The sequence below is a fragment of the Parasteatoda tepidariorum genome, chromosome X2 (genome assembly GCF_043381705.1).
Source record: "Parasteatoda tepidariorum isolate YZ-2023 chromosome X2, CAS_Ptep_4.0, whole genome shotgun sequence".
Classification (NCBI taxonomy): domain Eukaryota; kingdom Metazoa; phylum Arthropoda; class Arachnida; order Araneae; family Theridiidae; genus Parasteatoda; species Parasteatoda tepidariorum.
The window spans coordinates 55,832,684-55,849,639 of record NC_092215.1 but is presented as its reverse complement, the minus strand read 5'-3'; the positions used below and the strand labels follow the sequence as shown (position 1 = coordinate 55,849,639).

Genomic DNA, 16,956 nt, shown 5'->3' with positions numbered 1-16,956 from the left:
GCTATCTCATGTCCATTTTTCAGTTCGGCAATCTTATCGGATTAACGAGAAGAATTGTAAAGATCTTTTTAATAATAAAGAATATCTTACTTCAGGTCCTTTATATGGAGTGCCTTTTACAATTTCTGGAGAAGCATACAGAGGACTCCCACAAAATGTACTCATCCTCCTTCGCTCATCAAAGATATTCGAAAGTCCAAAATCAGCTATCTGAAAGCAAAGAACAATTTAAGGATCCTGTTTGACCACTTGCGGTCCATTGCTTTAGTGGTCAATTTAAGCAAGTGGTAAAGTTTTTATGGGGTTAGTCATTGTTTTTTTTTTTTTATCATTTCTTACATGAATCGTGAGAATTTTTATAAGTGTCTTAGATGTTACCAATCAAAGTATAGATAAAATTTATTAAGTTTTTCAACGTGACTTTAAAGTTTTTAGCAAATACTCCATATATTTTATGAATTACAATTCATTACATAAATGTAACGCTAAACTGATTAGTTTAAAAAAACATGCACGTATTGTTTGTGGTACATGCAAATTACTAATCATGAATAATTTCTTAAATTATTAGTACACAATTAGAAAAAACTTAACATTGTATTTATTTAGACATGTAAGATTCAATTGGTTAAGCTGTTTGGAACCAATTTTTGTAAAAATAAAATATAAATAGTTTTCGGATTTTATAAACTTACAAAGGTTACCTTTTAACACTTTTTTTTACAGTTTAGTGAAGTTCAAATACATTACAATGAAATTTTCCTGAAAATTTTTTTTTTCCTTTTGTTGTCAAATCATGAAGGGTTTAGAATAGCTTTAAATAAAACTATTAGACAAATTTGATTTCTTTCCAGTGGTCAACAGATAAGATAGAGAGGTGGTCAGATTGCAAAAATTTTGCATCTTTTTCTTATAAAGGATAAATTCGGTTCTTGAAAGTAGAGGTTAACATACAAGACTGATCAACTTGATTTGTTCCATCGGGGCTTAACAATTATTTTCCTTCCCCTACAAATACTAACAACACTAAAATAGAATCTCAGAAAATTAATAAAAAAATTGATAGTTGAAAAATTTTGTCTTTGCAACATTTAGCTTATCGTACAAAAATGGCAAACACATCAAGTCTCAATTTTTGAAATTTCTTCTTTTTTTTGTCACTTACGTCGATTTTTTTTTTATCAGCACGCAGTATTAGATACGTTCAAAACGTTTCCGTTTGAGGGTATATGCAAATGAGAATGTCACCAATTTGGGTACATAAGAACCGCCATCTATAAATAGCATTGGTTTTACTTAATTACTTCGGTATTAGTGTGTTATTAGTTTACCAAAGTGGGTGTAGAAAATGTTGAGAATGGCGACGTTATTGACAAATGTGTTAAAACAAGACCAACTTCATGCTATTATTATTGCCACAGAAAGAGAAAATCCGGTAGACATTGTTTGGGGAATGCGTAGGGAAAACGGCCGAGAAACCACAGTTAGGAAATGGCCCTTATATTTGCCTATAGCTCCCGATTCAACTCAAAATACAAGTCAATCTGAAAGGTAATCTATATCTACAGACAATAACAGGCGGGCAGTTGATGATGAGATGAGAGCGAAAATTGCACATAATAAAGTGGGAGACACTAGAACATTCGCCAAACAGACCTGATCTCTATCCATGCGATTTTCATACGTTTGTTACCCGAAAGAGGTCCATGAAATGGTTGTTGCCGAACGAAAAAGGGCAGTAGGCAGCAGTAGGTATCTTCTTCAGTTATGAAAAAAAATTTACCCAACGTGTATATGGGTGATTCTCCAAAAGCCTAACAATTTCGCGTCTAAACAATGTAATTGGACACGATATTGTTATAGTTGATCGATAGAATGGCCCAGATACACGTTGGGTAATTTACCAACGTGTGTTTATAGGAAATTGTAAATTAATAATTTTTCTTATATGCATGTAAATGCATATAAATAGTCTTAAAAATTATGTCTTAAAAATGTAAAAAGTTTCTATTTTTTAAATTAAGATAAAATTTTTTCCACTCATTTACATGCATATAAAAAAGATTATTAATTTACAATTTCCTAAAATATTTTAAAATTACTAATGAGTCACTCTCCTGGCCTTTCCGTTTTTTTTTTTTTTTTTTTTTTTTTTTTTTTTTTTTTTTTTTTTTTTTTTTTTTACTCTTTGATGCCGATGGAACACCGGAGTCCCTTTATTTATTTTTGTTTTCTGAAGCTCTACTTACAAGCAAAAATATTTTTTGGTGTTTTATAATTATAAAAAAGTATAATCACTAATTAAAAAACGATGTTAGTTTATCGAAATTATATTTGTGCTTAAATATAAAATCCAAAAAAAAAGTAGTTTGAAAGCATGCATTTTTCATTCATATTCAAGATTTTCACAGTAACTGATTTCAAAAATTAAAGAAATATTAATAAATGTTTCTCTTGAATCTAAATAAGTGCAAACTTGAAAAATGTTTCCTTGAAAGCTAGCCGGGTTTGGAAGATATTACTTTTAACGTAAAAAAAGATACCGGTGTTTCATGCTGTATTTCATAACCGTAAATTATTAAAATGGTAAATATAATATTTTTCTCTTATTTTGATCTAAATTAATGCAAAATAGGGAAAAAATTATGAAAAATGAGAAAAAGTATTTTTAAAAAAAATTTTCGACAAAGGGTTAAAGTTATTCAATTTATTTAAAATTTTGCACCACACACTTAAGTAGTATTAATAAAATATAAATATTTGAAGGTGTAAAAAGATATTTTTTTTAATCCACTTTAATTGTTAAAATATTATTTTACTCAGCAAGGTGTATCACTTAAAAGTTGACCGTAATTTTCTAAAATAGTAGAAAAATTCCCTCGCCCAGGATATTATTTTAGGAAAATATGAAAAATTTTTAGTCCTGCTCCTGCATAACTGTTTATTCCCTTTATTCTGTTGGATTGATTGCTTTGAAGATCTGATTTATCTGATGTTCTTATCATAGCTTTGAAGCTCTAAATTGACGTATTTAACAGTTTATGTTGTCATTATGTTGTACAGTGCACAAAAAAGAAATGGACTACCCTGACTAAATTTTGATCTAATGATCGCATTTCCATGTTCTAGGACTCAATCTTAATGGTTTGAGGGGGTGACTTCAAGTATACTAATTAATCAGTGCAGACGATATTTCAAGTTACGAAATCAGACACAAAAACGAATTTTCTCTGAATAAATATTCCTTTTTTTCGACGGATTCAGATTTCTGATCCCCAAAATATAGGGGTAACTGTAATCTGGGAAATATTTTATTTAACAGCAGTAAAAAAAATTGAATTGTAAGGTATACAGTTTTTTACAAAATTTTAAAGTATGCAATTTTACATGGATAACATTAAAATTAAAATTAATAACTTTTTTGCATATTTTGATTTTATTTTTTTAATTTAAACAAAAATATTTCTTTTTTAATTTGAATGTATTCAATTTAGAGCTTAAACAGACAAAATTTAATTACTTTTTCATGCTATTGGATCTGTTCCACGACGCGGCTATTTTGAAACCGGCTCCAAATTTCTTTAACTTTTGAGAAGTTTACGGTTTACAGTAATCGTTTGATGGTAGAATTTTCAATTGATTCAATTCATAATTTTCACGTGGCGTCATTATTCTTTATTTAATAATAATTCTTAGATCAATATTTTAAATGTTTCTATCTGAAAATTAAACTACATTAAAAAAGTTAAATTCAATAAAAACTACATTAAAAAAGTTCAAATTATTAAACTCTTAAAAAATAATAAACTACAATTTATAATTTTTACGAATTTAGGGAACATTCCAACTGAATGTGATTTGATCAATTGTGCAACACGAATGCATAATTCTCAATTTATAAATGTATAATTTATATGAATTTTTATTTTGATGAAAAAGGGCAATGGTGCAGCTTTGGGAAATATTTTGCATCAAAATGAAAAGTTTGTTTTCAAAACATTTGAATTTTACACTAAATAATTTATTTATAACAAAAAAAAACAAGGAAAAATGTCTCCTCTCCTCTTGAAAACAGATAAAACTTTTCAGTTTGTTTACGAACGGCATCGTCAGAATAGTATGAAGTGGCTCCAAAAGCTTCGTACCGGGGAAGTGACAGAATGATTGCTGCATGAAAAATATATATTGGTATATTTCGCACTTATTACTTTATATCATCAATCGTTATATGTATTTCTAAATAATTTCATAAAAATTTTTTAAAATCAACTCCATAACTTTGTTATTTTGAATCCAATCCAGAAGACAAGGGAACTGCTGGGTCAGTCATGGGGAAAAAAGCAGCTTTACTGGAGGACTTATTATGGAAGTCAGACGGAAGTTGTTTTGGCGCTAGATAGAGAGGAAAATTACAAAACTCTTACACGGTTTAACCGATGTCAAAGGTATTCTAACCCATGAGACTGTTAACCACCTGAGAATATTTGACGTCAGCACTGTGGTCAATGCGAGTTGGGAGCAGAGTTCCCATCGGCCAGTCATCACTTGGATTTGAACCTGGATCACCTCATTGGGAGGTGCGCTCTCTATACCCTAAACCAGTAGTCCCCAACCTTTTTGTACCTAAGAGCAAATACCAGAATATTGGTCGAATGGCGGGCACCATTTATTTTTTCAAGATAAATTTATAGTTGGTAGACATAGGTAATATTACACACTACATATAGTGCACAAAAAATTTAATTTTAAAAATTAATTTAACATATGAATATAATTAGTATTAATTTTCTTGTGTAAAATAAATAATTACTAAATTGCTTTCAAAACATATGAAATATAAAAATTATTTATAAAATACAGTCAATGTGGTGTTAGGCATGGCATTTCGCTGGCCAGCGCTAGATAATTGGGAGAATATAATGCTATTTTTAAGAATGGAATTTATTCCTTCAATCATATTCCAGAATTTCTATCTTCGATTCTTCTCGCTTTACTCGAAGAAATTCTGAAACGCATGTTGCTATTACGGTAACGTTTATTTGGTTGGCAAAAGGATTAACAAAAAAGTTATCAAAGGCTCGATGATATTAAATTGTTGAAAGAGCTTTTTAAATTGATCTTTAAGCAATTGGAGGTTGATGACAAATGCTAATAAGTCAATTTCAGTGTCACCTAACATTTTTTTCATGTTTGGAAAATGCACAAGAGACTTCATTTTCAAATGTGATATCCACAAAACTAGCTTAGCTCTGAACGAGTTTATAGCCTTTATCATTTTTGCTTTATGTTTGTCTTTTTCCTGCAGCTCCAAGTTTAAATTATTTAGTTTTTTCCATTATGTCCATTATGAAAGACAAATCTGCTAGCCAAAGAGGATCTCTCAGTTCCAAAAATGTTTGATTTTTGGCTGCAAGATTATTTTTTATTTCTCCAATTAAATGTAGAAATCTATCAAGTACTTTACCATTACTGAACGAGAGTACCTCAATATGTTTTTGCATAGCATAAAATGTGCATAGCATTTATTGGGAAAATGGAAAACTGAAATATTTTATCGTTGGGCACAAGCAGCGGGCGCACCTAGATCGATCGACGGGCGCCATGGTGCCCGCGGGCATAGGGTTGGGGACCCCTGCGTAAACATTTATGACAATTTTATGGTCATAAATATGTTTTGTTTGAGAGGAAAGGATTATTTTAATTGACTTTTGAAGAGTTAAATTTACATTTAAATAGTGTATGATTTGTTTTAACTGATACTTTAATTCATAAAACCTTTTCATAGTTAGGTTTAGAAATTTTTACTTCATTTTGAACTGTGTGATTTAAAATTACAAAATTTGAGCACATTGGCCGAATATTTGAGTAATTAAAATTTGAAAATACTTTGTTCTCAACTTTTCAAATTTTTGATGGTAAAATATTATTTGGCAGCTCTTACCCTAACAAATAAAGATGAATGTAACTTACTACTAATCTTCGATAAGTAAATTTTAAACAGAATTTTTCGACTAATTAAATTAATAATACACAGTGGAGAAACAATAGTGAGCTTGGCCGTTTTATCAGACAAAAAAAAGCATAATTCTTTTTATTAAAAACAAACGTTTGGTATGGCTACGGCACAATAAAAGATTAAATCACAATAGAAATTTAAGAAAACTTTTAAATTGGAATCTTTTGAACTCGAGACCGTGAGGCCAAGACGGAAAAAGAGTTCATTGGATGATACCACCAGAGATCTAACGATACTGTTCGAAAGGCTCACAACGGGCTGTAGTGCAGAATAGGTAAACAAATAAGTACGTATAACTACCAATAAAATCATTCATTTGTTAGATTATAATAAATAGCCTTTGATAATTTTTAGAGTTTCTGTGAATTTCCTTGTTCAAAAGATACTGCCGAGAAGCGTAAATTTGCTTGTGAAAATTAAATAAAGATGGTTAAAAATATATTCAGAAATTCCTTCTGCTCTGGTTTGACGGTTGGGTTCTTTGGGAAAGAAAGATGCCTCTTAAGAATGTCTCGTTTTTTATAGCAATATTTTAGTTATTCCCCTTCACTGCTTTTAAACTGAATCTGTATTTAAAAGCATGACGATTCGTCCACTATTTATTTAGAAATTTCAATTAAAAAAGTCAAAAACTTAAAGCGTCTGGATATGCATTTTTTCAGTAGTACCGATGCTATTTCTTACATGATGGTAACGGAGTTCAAAAATAAATGCGCTCACGTGAAATAAGATGAGACGAAAAAAGATAAAAGAGTGACAGAAAAAGGCGCCAGAGTTTTATTCAAGTGATTTGGCAGGCGAGTTTTCTTTCAAAAGTTCAAACATTTGATTTGTTAAAAAGGACTTTTATCAAGAGAAAACTATGCAACACTCATTGGGGTAGATCACAAAAGAAAATTTTTCTTTGAAAAATAAAAAATAAACAATAAAAAATTAAAAAAAGAAAAAGAAACAGTCATACTGAAAATATATCTCCCAAAACGAGCCTAGAATTTCATTCTTTGACTCGAACATGTCAATTTAAATTTTTTTTTAAAAGAAATGTATAAAATTTTAATTTCAAAACTAAAAAATGAATCATTTTCAATAAAAAGTAGCTGCTACAATATATATATACCCTTCTTTTCGTAACACATTAGAAAACTTTTCCTTCTTAACCCTTTGACTCAGAATTTTAATTAAACAAATTTTTCATATTTTATTTAATATTTTGTATTAATTTAGGTCAAAATAAGAAGGAAATATTATATTTAGCATATTAATAATTTATGGTCATAAAATATAGCATGAAACACCGGTGTCTTTTTCTGCGTTAAAGATAGAATCTTCCAGACACGGCTTACTTCCGAACATTAATTTTCAAATTAGCATTTATTTGCGGTTATTTAGAACCAAGAGAAACAGTAATTCATCATTGAGATTTCTTTATTTTGGAAAATCATTTGTTGATAAATTTTTGAATATGATTGGGGAAGAAAAAGAAAATATCGAACTAGTTTTTTTTTTTTTCATATTTTATTACAAATATATTTCGGATAATCTAATAGATTTTTTAGTAATTATAAGACTATTTTTTATAATTAAAAATTACCAAAATATATTTTTACTTGTAATTAAAGCGTCAGAAAGAAATATATAAATGGGACACCGGTGTCCCACCTCTGACAATGGGCTAAACCAACAAAACCTTTTTATTACTTTCATTTACAAAAAAAATGTTCCATATGACCTTCTAAAATATGTTTAAAAAAATCCTTATCGAAGATAAAAATTTAAAAACATACATACATTTATCATTTCATTTATTTTAAATATTGACTACCGGAAACACTTATTACTTTTCAAATAACAATTCAATTAAGAGAAAAAATTATAAAGAAACAGTTTTAAATCATGTTAGAGCAATTTACCAAATAGAGTTAATCACAAAATTTAGTAAGTAGCACTCCTGCCAAAATAGTTAACTCTCGAATGGGGCTGAGAAACTTAAAGTTATGAAAAAATAATTGTTCTAATAGAATATAGATAATGTAATTTTTAGTATTTATTTTGGAAATAGTGCCACACTATACTTGGTTACGTTTTAAAGGTGACAGAGTATACTTACTTTTAAAAAGTTGTGGTATGTGTAACGAAATTGCATTATACAGGATGTTCATTATTGACGACTCTTAATAAATACCTTTAGAATCCTTATGAAAAATAAAGAAAAATTGTTCCCGCCATGAATGGTTGCAAAATAATATTTAAGCTAAAACACAACATCAAAATACAACGAATCATTGCTGAGGAAATCGAGATAAAAAAAACAAAAAAAAAAACTATCTGCTTAGCAAAGGAAGCTGAAAGGAATAGCTGTAGATTAGTAGAGATTAGTAAAAACACCTTCAAATTTTGTTCAACAATCAAAAAAATTTTAGCGTTTAATCTCGACTTCCTTAAAAGTTTTTGTGTTTTCCACTCTTAAATATTCATCTGTAACCCCTAATGTATGAGGTTTTCTTTAAAAAAATTCCTCTTTGATAAGGTTTGTGAATATATAAATTAAATGTCGTCAATGAGGATTCTACAACCTTAATAGGTTTTTGCGTGATAGTCACTTGTATTACAATTAAGTAGGTAACACTATAATTTATCAAACCACATATTTTTAAAAATAAGTGTACTGAATCAAATGTAACCAAGCGTGGCATGAGTATTGTTTTTATTATGTGTGGATTATCTAAAAAGTATTCATGTCACTTACTTCAAGTGAGATGATCTCAAAAGCAAGTTTTCTGTGGCACATAAAAAGAAACAAAACCTTACTATCTAGATTTAAATCAAAGTATACAGCAATATTTCAGCTACTTCTCAGCATATGAACTACCGAAACTGTTAAAATCGTTGCACCGATAGATAATTTTTTGTAGTGTAGTATCTGTCTGCCGTATAGGAATGAAGTCATCATGTCACAGATAACACGTCCAAGAGAAAGCGATGCCTGAATAGTAATTTCTTCATATGCAAGAACAAATGGAGATTTCTAGGTGATGCAGAAGTCTCACTGGGAGGTGTTTGATCAACCACCTTATTGTTCCGATATTGTTCCCAGTGTCTTACGCGTGCCCTATATCTTCTTGCGCGAGAAAAAATTTCAGTCGGGGTATCACTTGCCTATACGCGCGCTGTCAGTTGTGATATGTAGGCTGTATTCTCATGCAGAAGACTGAAACTGGAATATAAAAGTTATCCAACGGTACTATAGGTGTTACAATTTCAGTGTTTCTTTTATTGAGATGTTGATGCGTCTTTTGCAATAAATCTTTTCAAATAATTATATTTTGTTTCTTTTTATAGTAACTTTCTTGTAAAACTTTACTTTGCAAGTATCTCATACAAGTCTTGTTTAATCAACATACATTGCAAGGCATTTCAAAATTACAATTCCTCACTCCGTTATCATGGTTTCGGCAAATCATGCCTTTTCCCCAAGCAAGTATATTCCATCTTCTTATGGAAGTATACTGCCGTAGGTAAAAAGCAAGATTTGCGGAAACCATGGTACTAGGGATGGGAAACTGTCAAGGCTAATGACTTCCAGCAACCTTGCAACTCCTATTCTATTTGCACAGTTCATAACTATTGAGGAAACTTCTCTTTTTTCAAAATTGCTCTAATGAGATTAAAAGCTTTTCATAAACTGTTTTCTTTCTTTACTTAATTGGCTCGTTATTGAAGAGGTAATAATTTTTGTTGTGGGTTAATATTTAAAATAAAGGAAGTATACGAATTAAAAATAAAAAATTATTAGTTTAGTCTAGCTCTAATAATTATTTAAAAAAATAGCTTGAAGTAAAAATAAAAAAGAAGGATAATTACTTGGACATTTCCTTCTTCATCTAGAAGTATATTTTCTAGTTTTATATCTCTATGGCATATTCGATTCTAAAAATATAAATAACTAATTAATATTTTACATGGTTTAAAGACAAATAGATGAAATAAAGCATAAGTAGTAGATACCCTTATTTAATTCCATCCAGCTCTGAATTTTTGAAACAAAAGTGGCACAAAAAAACGTCTCTTTAACACAATATTACATTTAAATGTAGCAAAAGTGAAGGTAAGAAATGATCCATTCCAATAATATATTTTTTCGTTTACAGATCAGAACACAAACTTATTTATTTCAGCTCCGTTTACAAATAATAGTATACGTGAAGAAAAATACAAAAGAAAAACACTTTAACTAATTGATATGAAATAAATAAATAGCAAAATTGACACTGCATTAAGTTTTTCAACAGTCAATGTATTTATTTATCATATAATAAGAAAAGTTCCTAAGTGGATTGATTGTAAGACACAGTTCGCTGTAAAACATAGCATCACTGTTTGCTATCAATGAGCGAGTAGGTAACTTTTTTATCAGGCTACAAAGGGAACGAACGATATCGTAGTATCTCGTTAAATTGCAGTCATCCCTTTAGTAAAGGATCGAAATTGTGGGGACGGTGGTTATCGAATCGGACGCCAATCCGATTCGATAACCAAGCGATATATGTGCTCGAAGAATCTGTGAAATCGAAAGTCCTGTGTTCGGTCTCTGATTAGTACGATAGGTACAAGGATCTGGAGAAAATTTCCTTTCCCTTCTGATTTGTATCTAAATTGAAGAAGTGGCTGCCATCTATCCGTTTCTTTCAGAGCTAAGACACCCTTGTAGTGCTTACTTTCACCCTTGCGGTATTCACTTATCAAAGACCCACCTTTTTAACTTAATTCGCAAAGGCCAGTGACTGGAAGGCCTGGCTTAACGAATTAGAAACAGCAACAACAAAATTGTGATGGCATGCTTTCAGATCATTCTTAGGCATGTTTCTCAGATCACCACTAATGGCCCATTGTGCAGTTCTAATACAGTGCAATTAAAGTAACGTACATATAAAATTATAACAATAGTGAAGGAAAAAATTCCTCAATGCAGAACCTCGTTGAAGAGACAGAGCAAGTCAGTACTCTGAATTTTAAACTTATCCTTATAATTACTTAACCCACTTTGTTTTATGATCGTTATGCACAGTGCGCAAAAAAACGGATCACCCTGAATAACTTTTGATCTAATGATTGGATTTCCACGTTCTTCGACTCAATCTTAATGGTTTGAGAGGGTGATTTCAAATGTGCTTATTAATAAGTGCAGACGATATTTTAAGTTACGAATTCAGACACTAAGACGTACTTTTTTTGAATAAACATGCTATTTTTTTCAGCGGATTTTAGACTTCCAAAATTTAGGGGGTAGCCGAAATCTGAGGAGTATGGTCACAATAGTTTCATCAGGAGAGCAGTCTAAAGTTTGGACCCTTTGATGTTAATTTTCCTTTTTGCGTATTTCGCCATATCTGGAGAACTTTTTAAGTAAATTGAACAATTTGAGTTTTTCTTTTTTTCCTTCTTTTTTTTTCTTTTTCTTTGATGCACTGTACAGCGGTGGGAACCAGCGTGCTATAAGTAAGGAAACTACTGTAGTGACTACATTTTTTCGTAGTTGATAGTGTAACGCACTACTTTTTGAAAAATGTAATTTAATGAATAGTGCGTTACGAAAGAAAAGCTCACTAATAGCTAGATTCCTTGCAACTACTTTTAATGCTAGTTTAGTAACGAAACAAGGTTCAAATGCAAATTAAATATTGTTTCGAATCTAATTGTTATAAATCTTAGACCAGTCCATTAGTAAACTTAATGCATTTCTCTTAGTTTCTTTAAAGATAACTTAAGCTTTAAACGCTCAACGAAATCGCAATCATTTGATAATTTCTAGTATAAAAAATAAAAAATTAAAGGTTGAAAGAAAAATATATAGGAAATAGATTGAATCATAACCCTTATTCGAGGTGTGATTCCATGGCGAATTGGAATCACACTTCAAAATTTTAGAGCTATAAGTTACACCATCAAATTTTGTATTACAACCTCTTAAAATCTTAGCTTTGCACAACGCGATTTTTATTTAGGCGTAAGTAGTTTAGGAGAAAGTAAACTCATAATTGCGAAGAAAATTTAAAAAATGAATTAATTAAACTTAATTATTTTCTAATTATTGCATAAAAAATAATAATTTTGAATTTTTACAGCCTTTACTTTATTGCAAGATATTTCTATATGGTATTTTTTCATTTTTAGGTCATGAAAAAAAATCCTTTAGACTCGAACAAGGTATTTATAAACCATAAAACAGTCCTGCGAAAATCAAATATCTTTCCATTCTTATAACTTTTAATTGTAACTAAAAATTCCGTTCAAGTAGGGCAGGGATGGCGAACCTTTATGCACCAACGTGCCATTTTTTCAAAAAATTGCCGTCAAATTCAAAAAATTGCCGCATTTCAAAAATGTGCCGTCAAATAATTTTGACTTCGAGATTATTGGGAAAATAATAATACTAAATGCTATCAACTCAAAACTCTTTATTTACTATGAAAAAAAAAAGCATTTTGCAATGTGTCAGTTATCAGCGTAATTCAACTTAAAGTAACATCAGTGTGACTTCTGCTGTTGCAGATTAGATGACAAATAACTTATATTAGGTTGTAATGTTAGTTTAAGCAGAACTGCTAAATTTTTTTTACCGGTAATTTATTGTTAGCTTGGTTTTTATGGTCATAAATTGTTTTGTTGGCATTAATTGTTAATTTTTTTGTTAATAATTGTTTATTTATTTTGTTTGCATTTTGTTAATTTATTTTAATTGTTATCACGCTTCATAGTGAACTTTGTGATCGGTGGCGTGCCCGGAATAGTGTGTCGCGTGCCATTGGTTTGCCATCCCTGAACTAGGGTAAAACCAATTATATTGTTAAATAGACAATCTCTTTATAAAGAAAGGTATACATACCGAAAAATAAATTTTAAAGTAAATATTTTTTTAATTAAAACTAATTAAATTATTATTAAAATTAAAATTTTATTATTAAAATTAAGCTTATTAATTATTAATTTTAATTAAATAATTAATTATTAAATTTAATTAATTAATTGGATATTTAAAAATTTGAAATTAAACTTTAATGTGTTTCTGGGTTGTCCAATACACTGAGTTTCGTTTCAGGCGGATGATTGTTTTTGGATTGCATTAAGATGTAGTGAGTATGATATATATTTATTCAAAAATTGGTCATCTTGGATTTTAGGTTAAAGTTTCAATTTGTGTTGGGTTAAAGTTTCAATTGTTCCTGATATTTTTTGTGTGATTAAACTTTTGATGGTATAGTATTATTAGACAGCACAATACCTTTCATAAAAGGTAGAAAATAAAGGGATCGCTTTATTTTATCAGGAGAAATAGCGCTTGATATCTTTTATGATATTTTCCTCAAAACTTTAAAACAATAAAATGATGCAATTTGTAGTTTTGAGTAAGCAATTTTAAAAAACACATTTCTCAAGCTTTAGGTTTTTTTTAAATCTATTTTTATTACAGTTTTAAATGATGAAAACCGATTTGGATGACGCTAAATATTTCTTTTAGCGTTAATTATAATTCTTTTAAAGTTAATTAATAAAAACAGAAATACTTATCGAAAATCTAAAGACAGGCTACTATGAACTATTTCCTTACCTATCAAAAACTACTGCTTGTAGAATTATTTTGTCATATTTTTGTCAGAAAATCTCAAATGCTGATTGAGTGATGACCAAGTATTTCATATGTATCAAAGGATAGTGCCAACTATAGTAAATATCTTTCATCAGTTTATTTGCGAAAATTAAATAAAGAGAATTCCCTCCCCGTCTCCACCCCTTCGACAGTTGAAATCGGTTGGGAGAGGAAGGGGTATTGATGATTGATGATTAATGTTAACTATGAAGTACCCCATTAGCCGATCAACAAAATCTGAGATATCTAATCTTTTTTTCTTGAATTATAAGCAATTTTTTAACGTTTGGCCCATACATGCGGCAGAAATTAATTGAAAGTTATAAGATTTTGCATTCTTCTAAACGACGGGAGTTGATGACTTTTCCACACTTTTTCTAAAATATTTAGATGCTTCGACTTTTTTCAGCCCACCCAACTCAGCAACTCTGTTCCTTGCGAGAAAGAAATAAACGATGGCGAAGAAAAAAAAAGAGTCATTAACTTCTGAATGGCCTCTTACACGAGACTTGATACAGTTCCAAATGCTTAGCATTACAAATAGATGTAGATTATTGTGTCGAATATTTTAACTGAGTGAAAACACTTTCTCTGGAACTTTTCCTGTTTACTTCTTAATTAACCTTTTAGACGAGCTGTTTTAAACTCTATCAAACTTCTAGTTGATACTGTAGTCTATATTTTTTTTTTCAGACTAGACTCAATGCCACCAAAAGAAGTGTTTGATACAGGATCATTGAAAAACAATGCCAGGATTTTGTAACTTCATTGAAAAATAAATTTTAATCTTTCGGAATAACTTTGAAAAGTAGTTAAAGAAAGGATATTCCCTCCTCTAATTAGAACTGTAGTGAAACAATCGTTTCAATCAGAAAAATTGAATCAAATCCCCAACTGAAACGATGCAAATTATTGTGTCGAAGAGTATTCTATATCTATATGTAGAATATTGATGTAGAATATTGTGTTGAATATTTAAACTGTGTAAAGACACTTTTCCTGTTTACTTCTTAATTAACCTTTTAAACTTGCTGCAACACAGATACAGAGCAACTTCAAGTTGATACTGTAGTTTTTATTTATACTCAATGTCACCAAGAGAGTGTTTGCTTAAATACATGGTCATTGACAGAAAACTCAAGGATTTTGTAACGTCATTAGATATTAACTTTTAAACGCTTAAAAATAGCTTTCAAGTGTTATTAGTTCTAACTCTTCTCATTAGAACTGAAATGAAACAATTGCTGCCGTCCAAAAAATCGATCAAAGCCCTAACTGAAACGATGTAGAATATTGGGCCAAAGAATATTAATTATATCGATATGTAGAATATTCTGTAGAATATTATCTCAGATATTTTATCTGCTTTAAAATGCTTTCCTTGGAACTTCTCTTGTTTACTCCTCAATTAACCTTTTTAACGAGCCGTTCTAAACTATATTATATTTCTAGTTGATACAGTAGTCTTGATTGCTTTTTGAAGTCAAACTCAATTTAACCAAAATAAGTGTTTGTTAAAATAGAAATTCATTGAAAGACAATGCCAGGATTTCGTAACTTCATTAAAAATATTTTTAAAATTTCGGAAATAATTCTTATTTCGAAATTTTAAAATTTAGCGAAGAAACTAAGTTTTCCCTCTACTCATTAGAATTGCAGGGAAACAATTTTACTATTTTATAACCGAATATATATACCTATATACATATAACAGTTACATAAATATAACACATGCGTACATATAACCCATACATACTTACTCGGTGATTCAAAACTATCTGTCAAAAATGAAAAGACAAGTAGAGGGGAACAGAATAAGCAAATTTTGTATAGGAATGCAAATGTGAAATGCAACATAAAAGCGCCAGCACGTAAAGCACGTTCACAAGTAAGTGAAAAGACAAGTTAAAGAACAATTTTTTAACTTTTTACTGACAGACAATTTACAATTAAATTAGAAACAATTACAGTCTCGAATATCAACAGCGCTACAAGATTCACAGCTGCAACGTATGGATCGGGACACATTAGCAAAAACGTTTGGTTCACGAACATTTCCAGCGGCAACAGGCGATTGGGTAGCAAGATCATTTTCATTTGTTACGGAACTTACTTTTTATTTGACACCAAATGAATAATTCCAAGCAAATCAAATCTGTTGAACGTGGCGGCCAAGGGACTGGACCTATCCCATGCTGGCCGTAGGCAGCACCTATGTGCTCTCTGATGTTCTTGGAACTAGTTGGGGCTCAATCTTGCTAGAAAAACATTCGTGTGTGAACAGAAAGAGGAACATCGACTAGAAATTTAGGTAAGACTTTTTGTAAGAAGATATTGTTTGTACAGCTAAGCGACTTGGTATAATGTACGGCTATACTAAGCTATTGAGTACGATTCCTTCCCAAACATTATATTTTATTTTATTTTATACCCGGTATTAAACAGTCGTCCCAATTCCGAGCTTAAGACTATTAATGAACTCCGTAGCCTTGCTATTTTAAACTTAGCCCAGAAGACAAGGTACGTCCTGGATTAAGCGTTGGGGCAAACTAGCCTTCGTGGAGGACTTTTTGAGGAAACTAACCCACATTTGCGTTTCATGGAGAGGAGAAAATCTTAAAAACCTTCCACAGTTAGCCCGACGGTCAGGAGATTCTAACCCGTGATCCGTCTACCACTGAGGATATTTTGCGTCAGCACTGCGGTCGTGATAGCCGGGAATAGAATTCGTGTCAAGCAGACAACTCTGAGATTCGAACCCGGGTTTAAATCATTGGGAGACGAATGTTCTATCTCCTGAGACACCACGGCTCTTTCCGAAACATTAGTGGAAAGATTTATTTGTGAGCGGATGTTCTTTTGCCATGTGGATTGTGAATAAAACATCTGTAGGGATTAGATGCAGCGTGGTACTAGTTGATACGCGGAGGATAATCGTAATGCTTGGCAAATGGTACAGATGTATTCTGTGTGCAAGATAGTTACATGGCTCACAATTAACGCATGTCTCAAAAGAGTATCTTTTTATTGTGTCGCTGTAGGAATTCTGGATACCTTCAAAGACACCTGGAAGCACACAATAATAAACTCGTGCTCAACTCCAGATGAAGATTTCATAAGCAGCTCGTCGGGCTACCAAAGTAAGGGAGCCATCCCCTCTGTGAGAGAACGTAATTGTGATGGTACATCTTCGGTTCATCCTCAAGGAGGTTTCCCAGACCATCGCCAAAAGCCCATTGTGCACCTCTAGTGCCATGCAAATAAAGTACTACTACTATTATTTTGCTTTACAACC

At 30.8% G+C, this 16,956-nt stretch overlaps 1 protein-coding gene across 1 annotated transcript in view; it reads right to left on the bottom strand.

The window, feature by feature from the left end:
* The window catches only part of LOC107453369 (uncharacterized), a 51,378-nt gene that overhangs the window by 15,374 nt on the left and 19,048 nt on the right, over positions 1 to 16,956 (bottom strand). The window contains exons 4-5 of the mRNA XM_016070182.3: positions 9,878 to 9,943; positions 91 to 210 (exon numbers count right to left, since the gene is read on the bottom strand). Of these exons, the coding sequence (XP_015925668.1) occupies positions 91 to 210; positions 9,878 to 9,943 (186 nt within the window). The remainder of the gene's footprint in view (positions 1 to 90; positions 211 to 9,877; positions 9,944 to 16,956) is intronic.